The sequence below is a fragment of the Pyricularia grisea genome (genome assembly GCF_004355905.1).
Source record: "Pyricularia grisea strain NI907 chromosome Unknown Pyricularia_grisea_NI907_Scaffold_2, whole genome shotgun sequence".
NCBI classification, from domain to species: Eukaryota; Fungi; Ascomycota; class Sordariomycetes; order Magnaporthales; family Pyriculariaceae; genus Pyricularia; species Pyricularia grisea.
The window spans coordinates 521,882-547,734 of record NW_022156717.1 but is presented as its reverse complement, the minus strand read 5'-3'; the positions used below and the strand labels follow the sequence as shown (position 1 = coordinate 547,734).

Genomic DNA, 25,853 nt, shown 5'->3' with positions numbered 1-25,853 from the left:
ACCAGCAGTGGGGACCCACAACGCAAAGTTCCCTTGTCTGCGTTGATTGCATATCTGTCGGCACGCTATCCAATTTGTGTTTTGTAATTTCTGACCCTCTACTTCCTGCCACCGGTGTCCTGGTTCTTCGTGACTTATTTTCTGATTTCCTGACCGCCCCAGAAAACACAGCAATACAAAGATGCCCACTCCGTCCACACCCAAGCTTCTAATACAGATGTCCGGAGCGCCAGGCGCTGGCAAAAGTACAATCGCAGCTCTGCTGCGACCGCACCTCAATGCCACCATTATCGACCATGATGTTCTGCGCTCCAACCTCATCTCCACTGCAGTATTCCAGTTCGACCAGGCCGCTAAGCAGGCCTATGCGCTCCAGTGGGAGCTAGCCCGCGACTTTATGAAGCAGGGGGTCGACTCCATCATTATCGACAGCACCTGCAACTACCCTGAGGTGGTTGCGCAAGGACTCTCACTGGCGGTCAAATACGAATACCGCTATTGGTACGTCGAATGCAATGCTCGCGACATTGACCTGCTGGACAAGCGGCTGCGCGCCCGTACCCCAAAGGCGAGCCAGCGGCCTGCGGTTGACTGCCCGCCTGAATCGGCACAGGGGAACGGGGCTCAGGTCGGTGAGAATGCGCGCGAGCGCTTTGCTCAGTGGATGACGAAGCCCTGTCGCCCTTCTAACGTTGACCATATTATCACGGTGGATTCGACTGCCGACCCGAAGACGCTACGGGACGAGATCCTGGCGCGGATGGCGGCGGACTGAGCTAAGCTTTGAAGGGAAATCTGCAGGGAGAAGTTCTTACTCCTCACAAGTGAGACGACACCAGAAGCTGCAAACGGGGATGCTCTGAGGTTGGATACTTCGGAGTTGCGCATATTTACCAGAGTGAGCTTCCTCGAAGGTTTAATAAATACTTGTAAATTTTTACGGACTCCTATTTTATAAGCTGGCGTGCCAACTTTAATTTCGATTGCTTTGCTTCATCAGAGGCATTGCCTTCAATTCACGGATTCCTCATTATCTCTTTGCCGCCATTGACACTGTTAAGTCTCCCCAATACCAAAGTCTAGTAGTTCATGCCCCCTCAGCCAACCATCGTCTTACTCTCCTCCACGTGCCGGTCTCGAATGTGCGCGCCTCGCCTGGGTGGCCTGCAGCCAGTTCACCGCCGCGCCAACGTAGGCAAGGCTGTTGAGGCGAGGATCCTCTCGGACGCCTGCGAGCATCTTGTGGTATTCGGCATCTGAGCCATAGTGATAGAAAGCGCCATCTCCCCCGTGCGCCAGCTCGACTAGCTCAGAGAAGTCGTTTCCAAACATGGCGGCATTCTGCCACGCCAGGTGTGATTTGACACCATAGCCTCGCTTGTGGCAGAGCGAGACCCATTCCGATTTGACCATGAAGCGTGGTAGGACGAGATCGAAGAGCAGCGAGCTTTTACGTGTCGCGTAATCGTCTTCCTTGAGCACCAGCGCCTGCGCCAGCCGGTGCGGCACAAACATGCCCGTCGTCGCCCGCAGCAGCGTCTCCCCATTCTCGTGCGGGTGGATATTGCGGAAGCTCTTGATCACAGTCAAGCCGCCGTTCTTACCGCTCGCTGCCTCGTATTTGTCAATACACACTCGCCATGACGACGATGACCCAGATGTCGGTCGTTTGATTGCCAGAAGACAGAGATTGTCACCACTGAACGCCAAGTTCTGGCTGAGCAAAAAAAACGAGTCGTTCTCAACGATCCAGCGGCCCGGCTTCGGAAACTGCAACTGAACAGACTGCATCACGGCCAGCTGGAGCGGCGAGATACCGAAGACCCCCGGGGACAGCAGTTTATCGTTGCTTCGGGCCGTGAACTGCGAGCGCGAGGAGGACCCAGTTGAGGAGATATGGACTATCCGGAGCCGGTCCATATCGCCCTGGATGAAGGAGTTGTCCCTGAAAAAGGCCGTACTTCTGCGCGCTGCGGCCGCCAGCATATGCGTCTGGCCCCTGGTCCCTCTGGAAGGATGAATTAGGACAATGAGATGGCGGTGGGGGGAACGGAAATAGGGAAGAAGATGGCCTTCCTCGAGCGGATCGGTCGACAGATGGACTACCGTCCTATTGGGTAGGTACGTTCCGACCAAATCCCGCAGCAAACTCTGGGCCATCGACGCTGACTCGGATTTGATCGAGATCTCCAGCACGTCGTAGGGCCATGCCGCCGCACTATCTGTTTTAAAGAGCGTGCGTTGAATCTTTGCTACTCCCAAGTCTGCGCTTGGCTGCACGGACGACGCGAAAACCTCCTTTGACTTCGGCTCCGTAAGTAGCGAGCTGCTACCATTATCCAGATGATCGACGACGCTGTTGAGCTTCTTGAGCCCGAGCAGGAACAGAGGGACGATCTCCCAAGGAGTATCCCTGCCGAGAGCGCAAGCGCAGTCTGCGACAAAGTGGGCTGCCTCGCCGACCCTGACCCGCAGCTCGAAGGACTCGACACTGCGCTTCTCCACGCTTTCAATCCAGCGTCTTACCGTCTGGTTAGCCACCAGCTCGGGGATCAGTAGGTGGGCGGCTTCATTCATCGTGTCGGAGCCCGGATGGGGCGCGATTGTGAGCCAATGCGAGTCGCCGTCGGCAGCGTAGTTGAAGAGCCGCTTCCGGATTTCCGAGAAGCCGGTCAGGGAGAAGAGAAGTTTCGAAATATCGTACAAGTAGTCACCACGCTCAAACTTTTTGTCCAAGTTGTCGCCAAGCAGTGGAACGCCGCGCGGGTCGATGAGTGCCAAGTCTTCGTCCTCATCGGGGTTCAGCCGGCTGAGGATATTGTGGATGTTGAGATCGCCATGGATCTCGTTCAGGATTGTAGGCCCAATCTCGGCCATTTTTGGATGATTAGTTAGCCTGTCCATGACAGCATCGAATCCGAGCAGCTGCTTGCCATTTAGCATAACTGTCTGTTGGTCCAAAATCCTGTCGAGAACGCGGTCCTGCTCGCGCGCGATCTTGACCCGGCGCCTCATGCGCTCGAAATGTGCCTTCTCGATAAATTGCAAATCAGCCACCTCCTGACCCTCCGTCCAGACAGAGGTGGCCATGCGAGCAAGCATATCGACCATAGCAGCTACCAGCGGCTTGGCCCCCACGTTGGCAAATACCAGCTCACCGAATGAATGGCTTGGGATGTACGGCAATTCAAGCGTCACACGGCTTCCTAGGTCGTTAAACTTGCTAGGTATTACGAACATGTTCGTATTTCTTGCTGACGTGCTGTTGCTCAGAAAAAGTGACTGACGTCTCAGCCACGGCGCCCCGTTGCCGTCAACGCCGTATCCCTCGGCTGATTTGCGGATAATAAGCGTACCGTTAGCCTCGGGTACCAGCGTAACGGTGGCCGATGATCCGCTTTCGTCTAGGACAACCGAAATGCCAGAAGTGCCCGAAGTTGTCGCCATGCTCTTCCGAGCAAGAATGACACAAAAGGTGCCGTCGACGATGGCATCTACGACAATATCCTGGACAACGCACTCGCCCCTACTCCACTGCTTGCGCTCTAGGAAATGCATCAGCAGCTCGTCGATCGAAATAGACCGCTCGAGGAGGTACGTGTGCGGGAGAATGATCTTGGAGTGCACGCTGAAGTTGCTCAGGACAGGCAATACCATCTGACGGCGATACTTGGACTCGAGGTCGGCGCTAGCGGTCGGGAGCTCAATCCTCTGGGTCGGCTTCTTAAAGTTTCCAGCCTTGAGGATGTCTTGTGCCTTCTCATGGGCAAGCTTGACCAAGGCACAGATAATCTGGACGGTTTCGGTTCCGATGACGTTGGAGATTGGCAATGTGACAGAATTCGAGGCCAGCAATCGGCTCTGCTTGTCGTCTCCCTCAACTCGGCCGTGCGGCAGAAACTTCGGGTTGGCCGCCACACACGGCATCCGGTCCGCACTACAGTGAACATTTTCCGCCTTGATCACTTGGCAGAGCTGCTGCGCATTGAGTCCGAAGGCGCGGGGGTTGATCGTAAAACTGACTTGGTAATGGTTTGTGCCCAGGCCCTCGGGGACCTGCTGAAAGGCGATGCCAGGAACGACAGTGAGCAGGTTTCGGTACAGCTCGCCAGCCACAGAACGCCTAGCAAGAGCCGTCGGAAGCGCTTCAAGTGCTCGAAGGCCCTGGAAAGCATTCATCTCGGTCAGGGTCTCGTGGCGCAGGATCCCCGTGCCGTCGCACTCGAGCTGAGCCGTCAAAATCTTCGGCCACACAATGATTCCGCCTGAGCCACCGGCCGTGAGGACCTTCGGGTAGCCCATGCTGTAGATGGTTGCGTCGGCTAGATCGACCGCAGGTGGCAGCTTGCCGCCGGCGCCAAAGCTCTGGGCGCTGTCCGAGATAAGCTTGATGCCGTACTTATCGGCCAGGTTGCGGAAGGGGTCGAGATTGCATTGAGTGCCGAGCCAGTCGACAGTCATGATGGCGGCTGTCTTTTCCGAGATCGCGCGCTCGGTTGCCATTGAATCCAGAAGCCAAGTATTGGGATCAACGGCCACAAAGACAGGCGCGAAGCCCATAGCGATGACAGATTCGACGGTGGCCCCAACGGTTGTCTGAGGAATAATTACCTCGTTTTTTTGGGTCTTATCCTGCCTTTGCATAGCGCGGAAAGCCCCCAAGACCGCTCGGATTGCATTAGTGCCGCTCGTGACGCAAAAGACTGAGCTCTTGTCGGGGTTGAGTCCGAGAAAGTCTCCGATGCGGTTTTGAAGCTGAGTCCGGAAGCTGACGCCGGCTCCTTCTTCAACTCCGGGGAGGATCTTGGCCACAAAGCGCTGCTGGCTGGCGCGGCTCTTGGACTCCTCGTTGGGCTCGTTGCCAAGGATCGCGTCGACAATGCTAAAGTCACCATTTGGGCCGTGTCCCTGGGTGTAAATCAGGGGCACCGGACTACTAGCATGGAAGGCTGGCTTTCCGCTTAGCACGGCGAGTTCATGATGAGTGCTTGCAACAGCAGCCATGGTGTGTTGTATTTGTCAAAAAAAAAGGTTGGGCTGTCTTTTACGTTATGCCAGCAAACGAATATTGGAAGAGCAAAAAAAAGGTTGATTTTTTTCGACAAGTTGGGTTAACCGGCGAGCTTGTCGCATAATATTCTGTTATAGATGGCGCTGGATAGACCTCCCGCTTTATATCTCCAGAATAGTAGAAGGCTGGGCTCATTGATATATCACTTTTGAAAGTAAGCCACCACCTGAGCAACCATATAGGCGTCGGAATCTGGGTAGGCATCAGCCTTTTGACATGTAGCAATCCGATTAGGGTAAAATTATTACTAGTGTTGTTGGGTCGGTATATTTATTTTCTTAGGAGCGAGGGAGTTATGCATAATTTACCAAGTGTGATATGAACGTCCCACATGATCTCGCTTAAGGAAAAACTCGTCACATTGGTATTGGTTTGTACGTTGCACGCCAGGGGGATTCCAGTCCGGCTCCTGGTTTGTTATGGACATGCATGTATGCACATGTAGCTGATTGCGCCGGTTCGATAACTGGGGCACGATGCCTCTTGGCCGCCGATGCAAACCACCAGTGACACGTACCGCCAAGGGGGTCTGGATGCTACCTCAGACCGGGGCTGCAAAGGCAGGGAGGGAGGTGTTGGAATAATAGTCACTGTTATCGCACTTGGGCGTGTGGATGCACGCTGACTAGCAGATATCACGTGCGATCCGAATTCCTAACTTCTCGGGCATCCACAACTCCACACCACCCCTTTATCTCCTTCTGTAGCCAGATTGCATTTTTACTCTCTTTTGTATGTAGAAAACAAGACAGATAATTAGGTATAGCGAATCGCACTAGTTACATTGTCTCAACCCCGAATCCCTACGCGTAGACGAGGTCTATGAACAGGAGGGCTTAGCGGCCGCCAACCTTCCCTTTTGAGCGACCATGCATCCATGACCGGTGAGACAAATCTGCTGGGTCAACCCTCAGAAATTTGTGAGAGCTGACTGATAATCTACATCCCCAGGACCTTGCCTATGATACTATCCTCTGTAGGTGAACGAGAAAATTTCACACCCGCCTTGTCGACTATAAGCTTTGCAAAGCTCGCCACCTCGGCAGCCCTCCGATCCTTTCTCCCCCTACTATACCGGTTTCACATATACTCTTGTTCTTATATATGACAGGCTTATTCTCATTGTAATACAGGGAAGCAGATTCTAATTGGGATCTTTTGGAGAACTCGGGTTTTGGGGCTGTGAGAGGGGTTCTTTTGCGTTGCGCAAGTAAATTTTTCCATCCCTTAGGTCTAGTCTGAAACAATCTTTTTGATATGTGGAGTAGCCTTCGAGGATCTGCGAGGACTAACTCTGCCCTATAAGGGTTCTCTAGAAGAATAGTTATATCACCGTCATTAATATATATTTCTCTAGTTTCTGGCTGATATGTGTGTTGCTTTAACGAGTCGAAAATCTGGGATTGTGTGAATAGGGATTCGCCCTCATAATCGTCAATGCAGAGGTAAAGATATACTGGCTCAGGTAGCTCCTCATAAAGCCTGAAAATATCGTAGCCGAAAAGAACAACGTTAGGATTGCCGCGATTGGGATCGTACGTTAGGCTCATAATCTCATCAATCCATTTTTCTGAAGGACAAGACCCATACTTCAGTCTGGAATCGTGTTAGCCCGCCGTTGGACCGCTCTTGGAGATCGAAGGCTAACCTGGTTGGGTTGTGCCTTGATTCAGAGGGCTGCCATGCTGCTGCCCATACCCAGGCCAGTCGGGACGCGGCTGAGCATACCTGTTTAATGAACCCATAGCAGTCAAAGCAGATAGTCGTCGCTCATCAGCTTAACTCATATTCCAGGCCCAGTGCTCTCTGATCGGTTTACGTATAAGGTCTGGAGGAAGATAACCTGATATCGCGGGAAGGGCTTAGTCTAAGACGCTCGCTCACAAAAAAATACGTATGCAATTCAATTCGGCGGCAGTCTCTTTGCTGGTCGGACCCGGAGGGCGAGGCCGCCACCACCAGGGATGAGCGAGCCTGTGGATTCGGAGAGTATTCGAAGCCGACAACTCGTAGCAGGGGTTTATCCGCGTCGTATTCCATCAATGTCTGTTGGGAACTGGAACGGATGTTACTTATTGGGTTATTTCCGGGATTGCTTCCGAATACTGTTGTATCCGACTGTGAGCGGAGTAGTCGACCAACGGCATTGCCTTCGCCAGCTGCTGAGTCATTCTGGAGGCCTGTCTCCTCGGGCAGCCTGCGCTGAAGATGCTTCTGATTGGGGTTAGGAGGGCGATTAAATGGCTGGGTAGGTGCCCTCTGCCACTGATCGTGAACTATAGAGTTGAGATTCTTGGGGTACCGTGGAAGCCTCATGTTCCCTGGCCTTGACTTTATTGGGAGGATCGCAATCATCGAGGCGGGAGGCAGCATGTCCTCGTCCTCATCGTCGTCAACCGCATTCTCCGGAAGCTGACTGGGAGACAACCTGGGAAAAGCTCGAGGGTCTAGTGGCGGCGGCGCAGGGTCACCCTTCTTGAGGATGGACGTCTCGGGTAATGGTCTCATGGGAAACGGCGATAGAGGCATGCAGGGCAGCCACGGGATACACTGCATACCTTACTGCTCAGTGACTGCCACCAAAAGACCTTTTGCCCTTTTGATCTTTGAGTTCAAGAATTGTATCAGTTGAATGTAGGCTGAGTAGACCAGAAGTTCGAGAACCATGAGCGAGCCTGGCTCACAAAATCGTGGTTCGAGCTATGTTTATAACACAGTCCCTTGCAAGGGCACCAGGCAAGAAAAGCTGGGGTAGATGACCTAAAATGTGTATGTGGGTCCCCTTATGACCCTTGCTAGAGCAGTCAATTAGCGAGCCTGGCACTCAACACAACCTTGTATTCTTTGAAAGCAATGGAGTAACGCCTCGCCGCAAAACAAGGGTGCTGGTTTGTGCTTGTATCGAAAACAACCCTATGCGTGGGCTTAGCTGGTCAGCCAAGAGGGTCACGGCAAGGCTGCTTGGTTCTCGAGCAATCTGGCGTGGTAGATACACATTCATAGTCGACTGTCGCTTGAACTCAGTCGAAAATTGTAACCCATTTTGCCCAAATAGGTCTGGATACATCCTGATGACTTCTTTGTTGAAGACTCAAGATGGCTACCTTGACCAAGTCGATGAGAATAAGTATATATCTATACGCCCTTAGCCGCTCATAAGTCTGGAACTATGGAACATGCCAAAGATCTGGCGAATGTCTTACAAACTTGTGTATTTGGGGAAGGCAACCCAGTCAATGAAACGTAGTGGGCCGAGTACCAGGGAGTGATTTCAATGACCCAAAGCCTCTCATCCCCGCTAGCCCCAATGTCCAAGCGAATTCCCTGATCAAATGACATGTTCGGTAGCCGCTTTCGCAACTCCTTGTAATAGTATACGCGCCTTTGCTACACCGTAACACCACTGGATGCCTTTATACGAGTGTCCGTCGAATTTCCGCTCCAAGGAACCGGCGAGTACGTAATACGCCTAAAGGTCTCTCTGCAGCAAGTCAGAAATGAACTATGCGGCTGTGCTGTATTGCTGGTCCAGGTTCACATTTTTGCGCCGCTGTCCAATCAGTAAAGTAGCTGGTGGAGGTCTTTAGTGGATTGAATATGAAATGCACACCAGAAAGCTTCCACCAGATACTTCGGAAGAGGCGCCGCCCCACTTAACTAACCTGGCTAAATGCAACAAGGATAGCGTTTCGACCCCTTTTGGCCACCATGTACAGCAGTACACTTGCGGGCACCGCAATAAGCATGTGACTTTGAAAAGGGTGTCCATCAAACCGCGCTCTACTAATCGTGAAAACGACATCGGCCGTTTCGCTCAATCGCGAAATCGATGTAACAGCGGCACGGTGCTCGGCCAGTTCCTCACGTAGCCGGGCACGATGCCACGATACCGAAGCCTGGCGGGCTAAGGATATAAATGAGTGGCAGCGGTGGAGGGCGGCGCTTCGGAAGCGAATTTTGATTGTTTGTTTCAATTTGTGGTAGCAGTGGGTAGTGGGACAACTCTTCATAAGCTCACGTCAATTATGGTCAAAAATCTGTTGCTTTACTTTCCATTTAGCAGCCACATATGAATGCAGACCCAGCCTAACCAGCCCACCCCATGTACCACGTCCGAAACCAGCTCGATGCCTGGTGCGTCTACTAGGCACGGAAACCAGATGCTTTAAAACCCAGTCAGAGTAGTGAGCCGTGATACTGCGGGCTGGCAGGCTAGGCAATGGCATCCGCTCTGGCTGCAGGTATTGTTGATAGGAATTGTATGATCGCTGCGATCGGTAGAAACAACATAACAAAATAACGGTATTCTCATGCATGCATCTATCTTCTATAACTATCTACGTGATCGGATGGATCTGTTGAAATCTCTGCGACGTGTTCCGAGATCACGTGGTCTCACACGTGATCTGTCCACTCGCATGTCTGCCCATCAACCAACAGGTATGATGTTTGTCATTATCGATTCCCAGGTTAACGTTGCGTACCCCACTTCGGGCACCCCCAACTTCTGGCACCTAAAAATAACTGTACAGCCACGTTCACCTTTCATGTTCTTTTATAAATATCTCGACCAATCTTTCACTTTTGGATTTACTTTTCTCTGATTTTAATTCTCCATTTTCCAATGAAGCAATAAATCGAAAGACAGCTTACTTCTGCCATTAAAAACGTTAATAATGATGATAGGTGCAAGGCACACAATAGGCTGTAGTTAAATCGTCTCCTCGTCAAAGGCTGTTCCAAACCAAGAACCCCTAATCTCACTTGCAGTGCCTTTAATTCCCTCCGACTCCTCCTAATCAAGGACAATTCCAAAATATAACCGAATAGCCTCAACACGTTCCGCTTCGGTGCGGAACTCAAGGCTCAGTTGCAAATCCCCTTCCCTCCGCCATTTCAACCTATTCTGATATAGCACAATAAAGCCGTCCAGCTCGCCATCCATAACATCCTTCATATTCGTTCTCCCAGGTGCAGTTAGGGGCTCATTTGATGTTGTGAATCGCTGAAGCAACAATTCACGTGATGCGAAACATGTGCGGCTTATGCCATGCGTGTTTAGGATTTCGATATCCTCGGGCAGGAACTTAAAGTCCGAGTTGAAGCAGCATATTGGCTGCCACTCCTTATCAGGGCCACGTCGGAACTAATATACCCATAGCCGCCTAGTTTGGTCGACCTGCTGTGCAATCGCCTGTTTCACTACTCGCATCTCCGCTCGAGGTCCTATGTGTTGTAAACCGTTCGGTTCAATGCCTCCCGTTCCCTCGAGCAATGGTACAGGTTGGGGTGGACCCTATCCACCAAAGCCCACATCGAGCAAATAGTGTACGCCACCGATTTTGACAATATTGACACAATGCACAAGTCCGCCAAATTTGCCGTTGCAGGGCTTAAAGACTTTCGAACCTGTCAGAATGACGTCGAATCCCAGCGACAGGAGGACCGTATTAAGCAATTGGTTCGTTTCAAAGCACCAACCACCGCGGCGGTGGCGGACAATCTTCTTATAAAGACGTGTCGGCGAAACACCGAGCCCTTTATTCCAAGAGTAATGAGCCTGAAGATTCTCATAAGGCACGCTGACAAGATGGTGCTTCTTGAGAAGGGTAAGGTAGGCTAGCTGTTGAACAGATGTAAGGTTGCTGACGGAGAAGATTTGCTGTTTGGGAGAAAGGTGAATTCGATTGAAATATTGAGTTATTTCGAAGTTGGCATGAGCGATCATCTTTCCGACATAACAGCCCCGCAGCCCCACCTTTGCTAGTGCGGCGGCATTTAGAACATCAGAAACACTAACAGATTGAAAATTTTCACCCTCATTCGACCGCGGCCGCGATGCCCTCACAGGCATTTGCCGCGGCGGCAGCATCGCGCAGGCCTCATAGGGGTCCTGCACAGGCCCAGCCATCTGACCTGGCTGGGTCGCAACACGTGCCAGACTCGCAGCAGCCGAAGCGGCCGTACCACGGCGCCGCCGAACCCGCAAAGGATGCGGCTGCAAGACACCCCCCGAGCGACGGCGCCGCCTGGCTCGATATGACCCAGCTGATACAAAAGCTGCAACGGGACGTCGATGTACAGAAGGAGGTGTACCAGAACGTCGAAGCCCACTTCGCCCGCATCCTGCGGGACCACGAGGGCGACAAGTATGAAGACCATCGCAAGTTGGCGATGTCGATCGAGGACGTAGTGTTGGGGCACCTCCGCCTACAAATGTTAGGGGAGAAAGAACGCCCCCGCTCTCCGTCACGGTCCCCACCGAAAACCGACCAGGGCTCGCCTGCGGACAACCGCGCCGGAAAAGCGACGGTGCCCGGGGCGGCGAACCGCAGTTGGGCTACCGTAGCTGCCTCCGCGGCAATCTCCGCACGATCGGCGATTACAACCCCGTCGAAGGGGGGCTCCACCCCACCCCCTCCGGTCAGGAAGCAGCCCGACCGCCAGGTTCTAATCCGGGTCCATCAGCCGGGCCTGGACCCACGCGAACCTTTCGCCCTCAGGCGTAAAACGAGCGAAGCAGTGGGCGTTACCCTGGCTGAGATACCAGCAATTATGCGCACACCCACCGGGTGGGCAATTAGGGCAGCCAACGCAACGATTAAAGACAAGCTTTTGGAAGCAGGAGCACAGGAGTAAATTAAAAGGATTTTTAACGGAACCTCCATTACAATCCCACAAAGGTGGTACAACTATGCGGTCCCGGGCGTTCCCCGCACGATACACTCTCCCTGGGGATGATGAACCCCTCGACGTGCAGCTGTCACGAAAGCGATCGCAAGGAGACAAGGCTGCAATATAGGGGCGGTTCTATTCGAAGATCCAAAGCTAAGTGTAAAGAAGAACAAAGGCACGCAGTGCCAATCGCGTACACGCGTCCAAGCGAACAAACAACAAACTCACCCTGGTGCCTTGTCACGTGAGGTGGAGCCAGTCACGGTTGGCAGTCGCCCAGGCACGCCACTCCGTAACAACTAAAACCCTGCAGAGGCGGTTTGCAACGACCCTCCATGCGCTCGAGAAGATGCGAGAACATCCACGTTGCCTTAATACGATGAAACATGACAGCAAAGATCTAAGAGAGACGCTCCGAAACATCGTCTTGGCAGCATACCACATGAGACCCCGCACAATTGATTGAAACGATGCCTACCAGGGCTGTTGACCGACGCGCCAGGATTGAAAAACTGACCGTTGCTTTAGAGCTGGCCGCACTCACCTGTCAGTTTCCTTTGCATTTCCCTTTGTCCCCGCACTCCCTCGTCGTTAGTTCTCTATATCTACATGTACGATGTTCTAATCCCGCAGCACAGCCACGGCTACCCAACTCGCTAGACCAAGCTCAACTCCATCTTAGTAACGGATAACAAGCATCCCAGTACATTAGAGCTATTGCTTTCTGCCTTGCTGTGCCTTGTTATCCGGGAAGTCCCTCGCTGGGTTAACACGGTGCAGGGATCTTGTCAAATAGACTGCACGGGCCACCTCTGTGAGTAAATCAAAGACTTGGACAACGAAAGTCACGAGAGAGACAGAAACCGGAATAAAAACCAGGGCTGAACGCGTTTTGGGGAATGAGTTATTATCATAGCTACGGAAATAACCATAAAGTGAAAAATCACATCAACCGATTGAAAAAATCACATGATCTTATCTCATGTAATCCATTTCTGCCGAGCCCGTAACCCTCGATTTCGGTGCTTGCTAACCAACACACAACATATATAAGCAAGCAACCCCGATTATGTTTCGCTTGGCTTCTAACCCATGCATATTACTCGAGGCCAAGGCAAAATCAAACCGTAGCAACCGTCTGCTGATCAACTTAAGATGAAGCAGGCAGAAAAGCCTCAACAGGGACTCCATCATAACGCTTCTTCATGTACACGCCACACCGCTTGTAGCCGGCCTTCTCATGAAAGCCGACGTTGTACTCACGGCAGTCCAGAACGCCTTTGTAGCAGCTGGTCTGCCTCACGATGAAGTCTCTAGCCCTGTGAATTTGCAAGCCAAAGCCCATCTTCTGGCATTCCTCGGCTACCGCAACGTCTTCAAGATGGGCGGCCTTGCTGATGCCGTTGATGCTGGAGAAGTTGAAACGGGTTAGCTGCCGAGTGACCAAGATGAGAAAACGGCAGCGGGAAGGTTTTGATATAATTACAACTTAAGTTCAACAACTACGGTCCCCGTAGCAACGACCTTTTTGCTCGTAGTGTCTTCGATGACGACAATGTAGTATGTGTCCTTCCGCCGTACCATTTCATCAAAACGCTCTTCGAACTGTTTGCGGGAGATCTCGCCGACCTCGGTGAGAACGCTAAGGGTCTCGAGGTAGCCGCTACTGTAGTCAGATCTGCGTAAGGGGCGGATCGAATACGGTTTGGGAAGAGTCGCTTGAACCTCCGGGCATATGAGCTCAGCGGAGAAAAGGAATTGCTCTCCTGACATTTTGTTGATGGTGGGGGCTGGCTCTGGCGTGTTTCTTTATTCTAGTCACTGATCAGGGCCAAGTCTGTTACGGACCATGAGTAGTAGCTTGGGTCGGTAACGACAGGCGGGACGAGGCGTGGGATAGTTGGACTGAAGACATGCAGTATTTGAAGAAATTGGGCGCATTGATTTGCCCTGAGGAAAGAAGAGTGGCAATATCCCTCACGACCCTAAGCTCAACCAGCGCTCCTTTGTAGCCAATCGCTTAGCATGCACTATAGTCAGATGACCGTTTAGCCAACCGTAACAGCATGACATAACGGCGGCTCGAATGGGTGGCCCAGGTACGCCAAGGTCTACCCATACCTATGCCTTCATAGGCCTAGTATCGAGGACGATTCACTTTGTGAGTCCCAGAAAGAGCTCACACGCTCAAGCTTTCGGGTGGGATATTGAGAGCAGTAATGACGGTAGAGTTAGCGCCGACTCAGAGGAGGCACCGCAGACTTTTGGGTGGGGCATAGAGTCAACGTTCGGTGCTCGTATCGGTGCTTTGCAACATTCGCCTTTCTTGACAGTGACTGTGTCACGTTTGTCGGCAGGCACAAACTGGGGAGTTTGCCTTCTTCCTTCTCCAATGATGCAGCAGGTATCCAAGTCCCTGACGCGCAAAGTTCAGCAAGTGCAACAGTAGCAAGAAGCTCTACCGAGCCAGCGTCCAGCAAGAAGTGATCCTTCCGTCCAGTCGTCCCAGCCTTCCCTATGGGTGATGCGGAGGCCCCCAAATCGTGTGATACCGATACCGTGCTTGGCGCAAAATTGAAGCGTGGGCGGAGGAACGACAGAAATTGAAGCGGTGGAGGAGGAACGACGGGGGTTTAGGCGTCCACAACCGCTTCCGCCGATGCCCAAAATCCTGTGGTTCCTCCCTAATCGCTTCAATTCCTGCGGCGCCTAACCCCTCGAAAGGTGTGCACTGGGATACAAATTATGCGCCCGGGCTAGCTACATTAGGATATAATGCACGCCGGGAGCAACTTACGTAGCAGGAGGGGTGTGAACATTGGGAACCTGCGAGGCTGCGAAGTAGGCCGAACAACTCATCACACCGTTACCAGGTTGGCCCTTGCGAACTTGCAAATGGGTCGAGTGAGGGTGGAGCAGGCCAAACAAATGACTTGTCTGGACGACACAACGGACTTGCAAAAGCCCCGACCCACGCAACACCCCACGAAAGCACACGGTTCCCTATCAAGCCGGTTTGTAATCCTGCCGAATGCAACAAAAGCGATGTAACGACACCGGCTTTGAAAAATTGAGCTGCAGTTTCCGAGCTACTCGGATGTAGTATGCCTGGCAAGCCGGCATCTTGCCCCCAATGCTGCGCTATGTCGATATCCCTAAATGCTCGTCGCCACCCTGACCGCATTTTACAACCAAAATAGTTGGTGAGATCAAACCTTGGCTGCCGTCGTGAACTTCTTGGTGCTCATAATCTAGAGCTTTCAAGCGCGTCATGGTTGCCGATGGGTGCAGCTGCCGGAACGCCACATGCAAAATTTGAATTGGGCGTGTGGGTGATTCTGCACCTCCCGCCCGGGAAAACAGGAAATCTGCTTGCAGTGCGCAGAGAGGCAGGGAACAAGGGACGGAAACACACTCCACAGGCGGGCGATGCAAACTGATGCCCTGCATCGATATCCCCACCTGCAGTAAATCATTTGCAGGTACTTATCAGAGAGCTATACAAACGCTCCTGGAGCGCAAGTTTGACCCATGTGCACATCTCAGATCAAAGAATGTCAATGATACCATGTCTGCCGCTTGTTAAGGCCACGAAAAGGAAAAGAGGGCAGATACACGGCGAGGATGGTAACACCAATGTGCCTTGGTTCCACCAGGAGTACCTACCTCTGGTGGCTAAAGAGGATTTCCGTGTATTCCTCATCCCAAAAAGTAACTTGGAAGGTGTGATCTTCCTCTGGGTTCATACTGCTGTTAACCGGCTCGGAAGTCAAAGATCTCGTTGTTGTTACCAAACCATCGGGAAACGACAGCGTAGAGTTTACGGAAAAAAGTACAACTGAGGAGCAGCTGAAAGACTTTGCACTCTACCCTTTGTTCGGTACCAATAGGAATCGATTCCTGTGTGATGCTCGATATATCTATGCCTCATTCAAGCGGACCATGCATCGACCTAGAGCCTGACCGCACCTGCAATGTGTTGGTGCTATTACTTAGCGTCCATTGGTGCTTGTGAAAAAATAAGATTTCTATTTGTGAGAGTAGGTTTAAATTTTGATCCCTATATTTTCTGAGTAAATTGGGTGGTTACATGTACAAAACCAGACCACAAGGAAGAGAATATCGAGACAAAACCACCCTCTACCGTAGTACTTGTATCCTCTTTCGTTTTTCCCTGCTGGTGCTGAGTCGCTATTTTTTTCAAGAGTATGATATTACTGGAAACGATCGGTTTAGGTGATCAAACAATGATACTGGTGAGGGTGGCGTGAGGCCGCATGATCGCTTGCAGATTTGCACATCCAATGTGCTTCAGAAGTATGGCAGTTAACAATTTAGCACCGAGAAGCTGCTAAATTGTGACTGTGGTGCCTTTGACAAAGTCCCTCTTCAATTTCAGCTTGGCTTTTGCTTAGCATTTTGGAAAGGCTGAAACTAGCTGCCTTAACTCCGGCACAAGACAGCCACACAACCATCACGGGCTACGTGGTTAAATTGTCAACTACCCACCAGCGCCAAGGCTACCGGATGCGTGCTCGTCACCCTGTAATGCAACCCAACGCGAAATAGCCATGTGCCCAAACGGGTGTATCCAAAAGAAGGTCCATGGCACTCCTTTGCAGATTGGTCATGTCTAGAAACGAACCACGCTGGCGATGCCAAATGCAATCACTACACCTGTCAATTACACTAATACAGCTCTGAGCGCCCGAGCCATTCCCAAATAGTGTTAAGTTCAGACTATCGTTTCTCAAACGCCAAATGGACTTCTGGTTTGAGATTAACTAATTAGGAGCATGATATTTCGAAATACGTTTGCAGGCCCTAACATGCGAACGGGCTCTTTTAATGCAATTATCGCCTTGCTCATATTTATAAAAAACGGGTAAACTTTAGGGCTTCGCCACAACATCCGTCACGCCACATTCTGCGGAACTAGTAATAAAGGTAACCGTTATAAAGTTATCAACCGCAACTTACGAAAACACTAAAATAAAACAACTACCCTTTATTTACATCCGCACATCCGTCGGTGCTGGATGCTTCCTCATCTTCAACATCCATTACTGCGGCGCCTTCCTCGCTTCTCTTTTACTTTCCATAGCATTAAGGTAAAAGGTTGTTCGGCCCGATATAAATTATAAACCGCCCTTAAACGATAAACCGCCCATTTCGAATCCATTAACGTTGCGTACCCTACCCCTCCCACCCCCAAATTAACTGGCCATTACAAAAATCGAATATCAAAAAACGTTGTTTTTAATCCGATTTAAATACAAAAGCTGATTTTCGTAACCCATTAGGTCTTTTATTCTTGGTTTCCTTTTGCATCTCCAAATATATTCTAATTAATGTGTTTACCTAATCCTTAAAATCTCTGGATCTCTCTATATCCCATCGAAAAACAGCTTCGCTACGCTAAAATATCTTATAATTACAATTTTTGCAAAACTCGAGGATTGGAGAGGCCTGCCTTTAGCGGCTGCCTGGTCAAAAGAATACGAAAAGCGGGGGTGGGCCTTACAGCCATTCCGGGCCCGACCTTTAGCTAATTACAGGAACGCCGGGCTTTTTGCATTACTTAATACACTCCTCGGAATCTTTTAGAAATCCGCGCAACTGTTAACCCCTAACGATTAAATACCAAATTAAACGAAAAAATCATCGCTGCTGGCCAAATCGCGCAATCGATTCAGTGACAAACGGTCGTCCCGGATAAAAAGTACCAAAAGGCGTGGTCATAATGTTGGAATCCAACGATAAAGGTAAAGTGGAAGTTAAACTTCTTTAAAACCTTATGGGTGGCGAGGCCATATGGGTTATTACAGGCAATTATTGGCCATCGACGTTACCGCGGCGCCATTGGATATGGAAAGGCTGCTTAAGGGCGTAATTGTCGAATAATGGATCGTAAGGGTATACCGGCCTTTCCGGAATTAGGTCCGATATGGCCCGCCTAAACGCCGGGAACGGGTTCATATTTTCAAAAATGGGAGAAACAATGCTTATCGCCGTTGAAGGCGCCTCGGGTAATGCAGACAGGGGCGATTTGGCTATCGTGGCCGACGAAACGGGCCTGAAGATCGTATTAACGGATAGCAAGGGTGTAAAAATAGCCCCTATAGGTTGGGCAGTATGAACCTGGGCAGTGGATCGCCCAACGAGACCTCCGAATGGTCGCCTTCCGCTTCTGTCAATCGTAAATGGTCTTAAGGGTCGTCTGCCTGCCGCAGCAGGTCTGGGATCAAACCTAGACCTTAACGACTTTCGATCCTTTTTAAATGCTTGTTCGCTTGGCTCCTTTTGGGCCTGCTTATCCGTTTTCTAATCCTGGTCTAACTTCTACTCATCTGCCCATTTAAACTTTTTAAACTGCGAGCGCATAACCGATTAAACCTCGGGTATAAGCTCCAATGGGCTAATGGGACTCCGCTCAGCAAAACGGATTAAAAAACCATTACTATAATTAATGCTGCTCCTGGCGTCGGCTGGAAAGTAATCGACGGTAGAACGACCCAATTTTAATGGCTCCATAGGTAAATCGGCCGTGGAAGCCGCCTTTTTTAAATTTGGATAAATGGGGGCTGTTTGCAACGGTAAAAGGTCTCCAATCGGTTGGAGTTGCTATTTTTTTTGGCCTTTATTCGTCGATACAGCCCCGGGAACCTATCGCGGTTTTGGGTTTGGGCAGCGATTCGCGAAGCCTCTCGAAAGGCTTAATGCTTGTGGCCAAGCCCAACCTTCGCGAAAAGGACGACGGTATAAATTTATAGGGAAAAGCCCCATTTTTTTTAACCGAAAACCTGTCGGCAAACTATTACGTGTTAGTTAAAAACCAATTTTAAACCATAATTGGTTGGGCTCCTCCTTTAAAATAAATCTTTAGGAAAAAACGAAAAAAAAGAAAAGAGCAACCAAATAAATGCAAAATAACGCAGGTGTATCGAACCTCAGTGCCGCCCGCTCGCACGCCAGGTAGAGCTCGTCGACACTGCCAGACGAAACCGAACCGCGCGTTCGACTTTTACAGCGGAAGGGAGTAAGAATTTCCCCAAATTGGCCGAATTAACCTTTTGTAACCCTTCGCAGGTCGGATTTTGCGGGTGATGGAGGTGCCTTACGAGGCTGCTTACCGCATTTTGGGGCCAACTTAAAAAACGGTTTGGGTATTTTATCCGTAATTATAGTGGGGGATCGTATTATAACCTCAAAACGCAGAAAGAAGCGGAGCTGTCGGTCCGACAAAAATCGTTTCGGCGAATATTTAAAACCAATAACCCTTAGCAGCGGTTTACCCACATGGTATTCCACAGACTGCGACTTCGACGTCTGTCGAAAATTGGGACCACTAGATTTTGGCCTCGACCTTACTAAAAGGATTCGAAATGCGGGAGGGTATATTTCATTTGCATCGTTATTATCGATCGCGTTTTCGGGAAATTAATTAAATAATAGGCTGGGAAAGTTTCGAAAGTCGAAAAACGGTGGCGAAAGGTCGCTTTTGTTTTTCAGGATCGACCTTTTAAACGACGGCCTTTTCGAAGACGGCGGCAATTGTATGCGGGCCTTTGACTTTTTGGTTTTGGCAAATCGCCTGTTCTTTTAAGGGGCGCGGACGGGAACCGAAATTTAACGTTGATCGCAGGCAATAATTATACAAGATGAAGCCGAAATACCAGCATCTGAGGCTGGCGATACGATTGGTGAAGTTCCAAGCGAGTGGGCATTATTTTCCGAATGATTTGTACTAATGTTGGGGAGCATTTGTGCGATATTTGTTAGTCAAAGGTTGTGGGAATGTAATAGTCTCAAATCTATGCATACCTTGGCTGTATTATGCTGCTGTTAGGGGCAGCCACGGTTGACTGGTTAAAAATATCCTGCCAAATCTTGGTTTGCGCACCAGGGGCTCTTATTTGGTGCTTTATACCAAAAGTTGTTTTCTCTTCGAGTGTAAATAACTAATTAGGCTAATATCAGCTATTAACACGATAAGGCATATTAAATAAAAATAGTAAAAGCGTGAGAACAATGGATAAGATTTATTTCCTGGATTCGAGCGCTATTTGTAAAACCATTACCTTGTAGGGGGCACCATATAGGGAATTGAGATTAATGGGATAAGTGGGTCCCAATTACGATCCTTATTAGAGCAAAATGTGATACGTTTGGCGAGCGTAGTACTATATTCTCATCTAACCACGCCGGACAAGCCGGCACGAAGACTGAAATTAACCAGGGAAGCGGATTATTTGGGCCCTGCAAAGCACGAGGTATACAGTCGGACAGTAAAATTTAATTTAACGTAATGGAAGGACCCCAGCAGCTTCCAGAAAGTTGGTCGTACATGAGGAAAACCACGGCCATCAGATCCACCTCGAAGTGGTCATCTTCTCAGCGCTGCCACCTAGGACTCAGCTACTCTCCCTTCGTGTTTGTGTTGTAAACTACCTAATTCTCGTAAAGGCCTCCGGCCTCGAAAGTGTTCGTTTGGGCTTAACCAATTTTATCCGTTCAGCTAATACACAGAATAATCCCCAGGACTTGCTAATTCTCGTTATGGCGAGTTCACGGTTAATATTCAAGAGTGGAACTCAAACGTATTTGACGACTTCCCTGGCGACGATTCGACAAAGGTCACCTTCCTCTTCCTTAACACGACCGACGGCGACCCCAAAAAGGCACCTGAGCCCTGGGTGCAAACATTGCAACTCAAAGACAGAAAACATGTCAATCTCTACCCAAACCAACGAAAAATGGAGGCGGAGCAGGGGAAGGTGGAGCTGATCCAAATCTTGGACACCATCGCAAAAACCGCTACAGAATGGAAGTTCCAGTTCCGACCCAAGACTTGTTTCGGAACAGGCATCTGTCCGTTAATTAAGAAGCAAACCACAGTATACAAACGCTCCTGGAGCGCAGCTTCATCCCATGTGCGCATCCTAGACGAAAGACTGTCTTCTATACCATGCTTTCCACTTGTTGACAAGCCGAAAAGCTTTATCACGACGAAACGGAAACGAGGGCAGGTGTCCACCGAGGAGTGCACCGCCAATGTACCTTGGTTTCACCAGGAATACATATCTTTGGCGGCTAAAGGGGAGTTCCGCGTATTCCTTACCCCAGGGAGCAGCTCGAAAGGAGTGGTCTTCCACTGGGTTCATACTGCTGTTAACCGCGACAACCCAAAAGTGAAAGATATCGTTCTTGTTACCAAGCCATCCGGAAACGACAGCGAAGAGTTCACGGGAAATAGTACAACTGAGGAGCAGCTCAAAAAATTAACCAGTTTGCCTTGCCCAAATACACAAGTCTGCAAGGCATTCGCCACATCTTTGGCACGTTCTTTGACACGTTCCAAAGTCACAAGTTTGTAAACGGCTAAGGGCGGACAAGTCAATAACTCCAATATCAATAAAGTCTTCTTTTTTCGATGTGACCAAGGTACCCATCCACAATCTCCAATCCAGTTAACATGCTACGCGCCAGTTGATTATTGTTATTCCAATACCAAGAAACATTCAGTGACATCAAAAGGTCCATCAGGATCGAGCGGGTTGGTTACGGAGACACAATCACCTTCCGTCATACTTTAGGGCTTTATATTCGAAATTAAATGAAGAATTTAGATAACTATAGCACTCGCATGCGCGGTGGCTTGCTTTTGAGCCTTTTAAAAAAATAATGTGGCAGTGAAAGCTTTTTTGCCCCTTAGCCATCTCCTACTTTGCTACCTTCTATGCTGTCCACCCTTATCGCCCGTAGGCCCGTACACTGGAGATAAGAGCAACTGCTTCAGCAACCCGTCAGCTGCGTCGAGGAATCGGCCATGCCACTTGTCCTCAAGCTGCTTAAAGACGGACCCGAACCTGTGTTACCATTTTTTGGACCCATAAAGGATAACGCCTTGGTGACGCCAAGTTCATATATCGCGGAGCCAATGCCGAAGCTATGCCTTCTGAGCCGTATATTTCCACCATACCCGTCTCCGCCGGAGGGTCCTCTGGATAAACTATCTCGGAAAGGAGCCCAAAAATGTTTGGCGAATTTGCCCAAAATGGGCATAAATCCGCAAATGATAAAAAAGTTGGCTTCGAAAATGCTGGATAAACAAATATAAAATGGGGCTTTTATTTATAGCAAAAATGATCAAAAAACAGAAAACTTACGACCAAACGTTTGCAGGCCCTGCATCCCAGAAAATGTCCGTTAATGTCAACAACGCAGGTAAAAATTGCAGTCGGATAACCGAAGTGATAACGGTGAAATTAGCAATGCTTAAAATAAATAAAACGCCGAACTTTTGGACCCAACGCATTTTAAACGGAAAAATAATCGGGATTGGGAATATAAACAAAATACAATCCGAAACAATGTTCGAAACTGCGATCGCCATATATAGGACCGCTACATCAAGACAGTGACCCGTACCCAGTAATTCTGGCACCCAAAAAGACCTAATAGGTCTGCAGCCAAAAAGAAGCATGCTTGCGATGATAATCGTATAAAGGCTAATTGCGCAAATTAAAGCCCAAATCATGCGGTGGAACCATGGGGTCGGCGCAATTTTCCGGTAAAACAACAATATCGATATCTTAGTAAAGCCGTTGCAAAAAATAAAGGAGGGCGCAACAATATATGAGACCTATATTGAGCCAAGCTGTTAGGAACGTAAGGGAGGAACAGGCAAAAAGGTTAAAACCTACAATCATACTGGATTCGAATACCTCGATTGGCATTTCCCATATATGATGGCATAAACCGCCAATAACGATTAAATGTATTTGTAATGACTGCATTACCATAAAAAAGATCTATTTGTCCGTCAAAAAATTAATAAACAGGCGATAACCAGACGACATATACCAATATCGAAAGGCAGAATAAAGATACATACCCAAACAATGCACATAAACCAGTCCTCAATATAAATAGCCTTAATGAGAAAAATCTTGGTAAACATGCGCTGGCACAGTGCGATAAAGGCCAGAAACCCAACGATCCCGAAGACGAGGAAGTGCGCCAGCGCACTCTATTCTGCCGGGTTCTTAAGATCGGGGGTATAGCCTTTGGAAGGTAGGGCGAAAACGGTAACTCCGTCTACCTCAGGAAAAACTGTCGAAGAGTTTGCAAACATGGCTTGGTTTAGTGTTAATTTTGGAAAGCTATAATTATCTGGGGTTTCCTCGAAAAAAAGCGGCGTATCGAAACGAGTGAACGAAAACGGAAATATAAGTTATATAATAGATTACTGTTGGCTAATCCTTACCAAATAACCTAAAAAACGTTGCAATGTGGTACAGTTCCATTGTCGTCAGCATAACGTTTATAACCCCTCTCCATTCAACTCCTTTTCCCTCTTTTACATATGGTGTTAAAGTTTGCACAACTTTGTATTCGTGCTAATTAGTATTTGCGCATTGGTTATCATCAATTTAATAACAACGCGTTGTTAAACATGCTGCGTTTTCGAATGTAATCTCTCCAAATCTTTCCTATTTTTGTCGTACATTAGTTTTCAGGAAATCCAATGTTTAACGATTGCATAATAACCGTCGTGAAGTATTTTATATACGCAGCCCCACCGCCCTTGTTTATAGTAAAGGGATTAACCACCGTATGCGACCAGATTCAATTTAATTCTTGCCGGGCTATTAATCCCTGTTAACTACAGTAAATCCTAGCTAATAACCCGTAGGCTGAGCGAGCAATCTCGGGTAATCGGGATACCTCGGCCATTGTATGGATTGACAGCGAACCAAACCCCCTGTTTACGTGGATCGCAAAAGGTCGTGTGCAACCATAAAAGGCGAGCTCCCCGGTTTTTGATTAACCAACAACAACCTTATTCGCCACCTGCTTAACCCGCTCCTTTCCATCTTGCACGACTTTCATCAGTTATATTGCCATCGGGCACATCCGTTATGCATACCCAGGTCACGGTGTTGGCCGCATACGCCGCTATACTCATCCCCGCAGCTTTAGCGGCTTATATGGTCGTCCCTAATATCACTCCATCTGTGGCCAGCAACTTCATGCAGATGTTAAACTACATAAAAAGAAAATCCTGTATACGACGTAATAACTTTTTAAAACATTGGTTTGAAGTTTATGCGCCCATTGGTCAATTAACCATCCGGCTGTTAATAGCTTGCAAATATTGTAAATTCTTTTGCGTGTTGTTTGGTCTAACTCATTGGACCTAAAAATCCCACAAAAAACAATTGCCCCTTTAGCTTTTAAATTTGGCATTACTGGCTACTTCCAAATCCAAGCATTCGGGCAGATCCTTCCACAGAACGCGGGCGAGGATAATCCGGCCTCAAATAAGTTAACCTCTTTCGACGGTATTGCCTCGTTTATATATCCAAATGCCTCGGTCCTTTTGGACATACTCGCTCACCCGTACTACACCGCGGTGGTTACCAATAACGAAGCCAAATTCATCGACAAGAAAGCCCACAATGGCGGTCAGGTGGCTGTATACGTCGCCGAGATAGTTCCTGTCGTCGGCTATGGCAAAAACGATATTGCTGTGGCGGTGGACATCTGGACAGGGGATGAAGCCACCCGGGAAAAGTACCAGGCGCTATTTGACGAGTACGACAAACGACATTTTGGCTGAAAGTTTTCTTTAGCTATTAAATGGGCAGTTATATATATGGTAAAAAGGGGAAATAAGCTCCGTCACTTCGTTTTTTGGTCGGTTAGGGTTTGAATATTAGTTTTTCTGGGTATAGCATCCAAACCGATGGACGAAGGTCCTATTTCCGTTATGTTCAATTGGTCTGACAAGATTCGCAGCCTAATGTCCCGATACCAGAAAAGAAACCATCTCTACGAATTGTAAAAGTTTTGAGGGATTACGCAACTAAATTTCCGATCATTATGCTAAATATAACGGAATGCACTGGATGTTTTGGTTGATTGATCGCTTGCAGCTTTGAACGTCCCATCTGCTTTAGAAATATAGCAGTCACAAACTTAGCACCAAGAAGCTTATTGAACTTTGACTATGGCACTTTTCGTTACATCCAACAAAACAAAAGTCCTATTAGGAAACCATCCGTTTTTAGCAAAAGGGCCGCCATATCCTCGCTTCTTCGCCACTTTAATTCCCTTGCATTGGCTTGGCTTTTGTTAAAAATCTGGAAGACCGAAACTGATTCTTTTCTGTAGGATCAGTCCTTTTACCACGACTGTTTCTGCTGAACGGGAATATGTAACGGGAAGTGCGCATTTTGTAACATGACGAGCACTTTGTCTACATTATCAGGAGGCGGTTTGTTCCTGCTTCTCGCTGCCCGGCAACCCTGGATCCGAGTCTTCCGCAAATTGTTGTGGCCTGACCATCGGCGGCAGTACGCAAAGCTTCCGCGCCCGGCGTGTTTATTGTTAGCTATGTGGGGATCTCCAGTGATGGTATCTGGGCAGTTGATGTCGGTCCTGCTGTAGCAGGAAAGTGGGCACCCATACTGGCCAACTCTTGGGTTTGGCGAGTGGGGGTGGGGCAACCCAAAAGCAGCTCGCGAAACGTCAGAACAACAAAGTCCAGACCCACGTTACTACCCCACGAAAGCAAGCGGTTTCTTATCAAATACAGGGGTGCGCTGCCCAGGTTTGCAATCCTGCCGAACAAAAGGGATATGACCACACCGGGTTTGATAAATTAAGCTGCAACGTCCATGCTACTCGGATATAATATGCATGGCAAATTTCCAAAAATGCTGTACTGCCTAAATATCTCTGGCCGTATTTCATAACCCAAATGGTAAGGAAGATCAGACCTTGGCTACCGCCCTGGCCGGATACAGACATTATTATCATAAGGGGCAGACTTCGTATTGCGAAATCTAGAACTTTTAAGCCATTATGGTGGTTGCTGGTAGGGCTATCTGCTATCTACATCGCACAGCTTCATTATCCTATTACGTCGTCCAGTGGAAGACGCTGCCCAAACCACCCACAGTTCCGAAAGAATATAATTGATGGGCTGGATATTATTGAGCCAGAAATACAGCTTGCCTATCGTAATCGCCACACACGGTTTGTTTTATATTGCCGCAAAATGTTCGCAACTAAAAAAACTCACTTGCTCGGCAATCAT

The 25,853-nt window shown here is 49.1% G+C and overlaps 7 protein-coding genes across 7 annotated transcripts; 3 read left to right on the top strand and 4 right to left on the bottom strand.

Moving 5' to 3' along the window:
* Positions 1-181: 181 nt before the first annotated feature.
* Positions 182-775, top strand: PgNI_02736 (uncharacterized protein; the record flags this gene model as incomplete). The annotated part of the gene is made up of 1 exon (XM_031122794.1): positions 182-775. The coding sequence occupies one exon, from the start codon at positions 182-184 to the stop codon at positions 773-775; it is 594 nt and encodes a 197-aa protein (XP_030984888.1).
* A 338-nt stretch (positions 776-1,113) lies between these two features.
* On the bottom strand, positions 1,114-5,004 carry PgNI_02735 (uncharacterized protein; the record flags this gene model as incomplete). The annotated part of the gene is made up of 1 exon (XM_031122793.1): positions 1,114-5,004. The coding sequence occupies one exon, from the start codon at positions 5,002-5,004 to the stop codon at positions 1,114-1,116; it is 3,891 nt and encodes a 1,296-aa protein (XP_030984889.1).
* Positions 5,005-6,010: 1,006 nt separating this feature from the next.
* PgNI_02734 (uncharacterized protein) lies at positions 6,011-7,600 on the bottom strand (the record flags this gene model as incomplete). The annotated part of the gene is made up of 3 exons (XM_031122792.1): positions 6,011-6,137; positions 6,365-6,616; positions 6,966-7,600. The coding sequence occupies 3 exons, from the start codon at positions 7,598-7,600 to the stop codon at positions 6,011-6,013; spliced, it is 1,014 nt and encodes a 337-aa protein (XP_030984890.1).
* A 2,830-nt stretch (positions 7,601-10,430) lies between these two features.
* PgNI_02733 (uncharacterized protein) lies at positions 10,431-11,710 on the top strand (the record flags this gene model as incomplete). Its single annotated transcript, XM_031122791.1, has 2 exons — positions 10,431-10,685; positions 10,874-11,710. The coding sequence occupies 2 exons, from the start codon at positions 10,431-10,433 to the stop codon at positions 11,708-11,710; spliced, it is 1,092 nt and encodes a 363-aa protein (XP_030984883.1).
* Positions 11,711-12,896: 1,186 nt separating this feature from the next.
* PgNI_02732 (uncharacterized protein) lies at positions 12,897-13,519 on the bottom strand (the record flags this gene model as incomplete). Its single annotated transcript, XM_031122790.1, has 2 exons — positions 12,897-13,155; positions 13,233-13,519. The coding sequence occupies 2 exons, from the start codon at positions 13,517-13,519 to the stop codon at positions 12,897-12,899; spliced, it is 546 nt and encodes a 181-aa protein (XP_030984884.1).
* A 657-nt stretch (positions 13,520-14,176) lies between these two features.
* On the bottom strand, positions 14,177-15,492 carry PgNI_02731 (uncharacterized protein; the record flags this gene model as incomplete). Its single annotated transcript, XM_031122789.1, has 2 exons — positions 14,177-14,417; positions 15,413-15,492. The coding sequence occupies 2 exons, from the start codon at positions 15,490-15,492 to the stop codon at positions 14,177-14,179; spliced, it is 321 nt and encodes a 106-aa protein (XP_030984885.1).
* A 2,255-nt stretch (positions 15,493-17,747) lies between these two features.
* PgNI_02730 (uncharacterized protein) lies at positions 17,748-24,371 on the top strand (the record flags this gene model as incomplete). The annotated part of the gene is made up of 3 exons (XM_031122788.1): positions 17,748-17,871; positions 20,288-21,001; positions 23,983-24,371. 3 exons carry the CDS (start codon positions 17,748-17,750, stop codon positions 24,369-24,371), a joined length of 1,227 nt encoding a protein of 408 aa, XP_030984886.1.
* Positions 24,372-25,853: the final 1,482 nt, after the last annotated feature.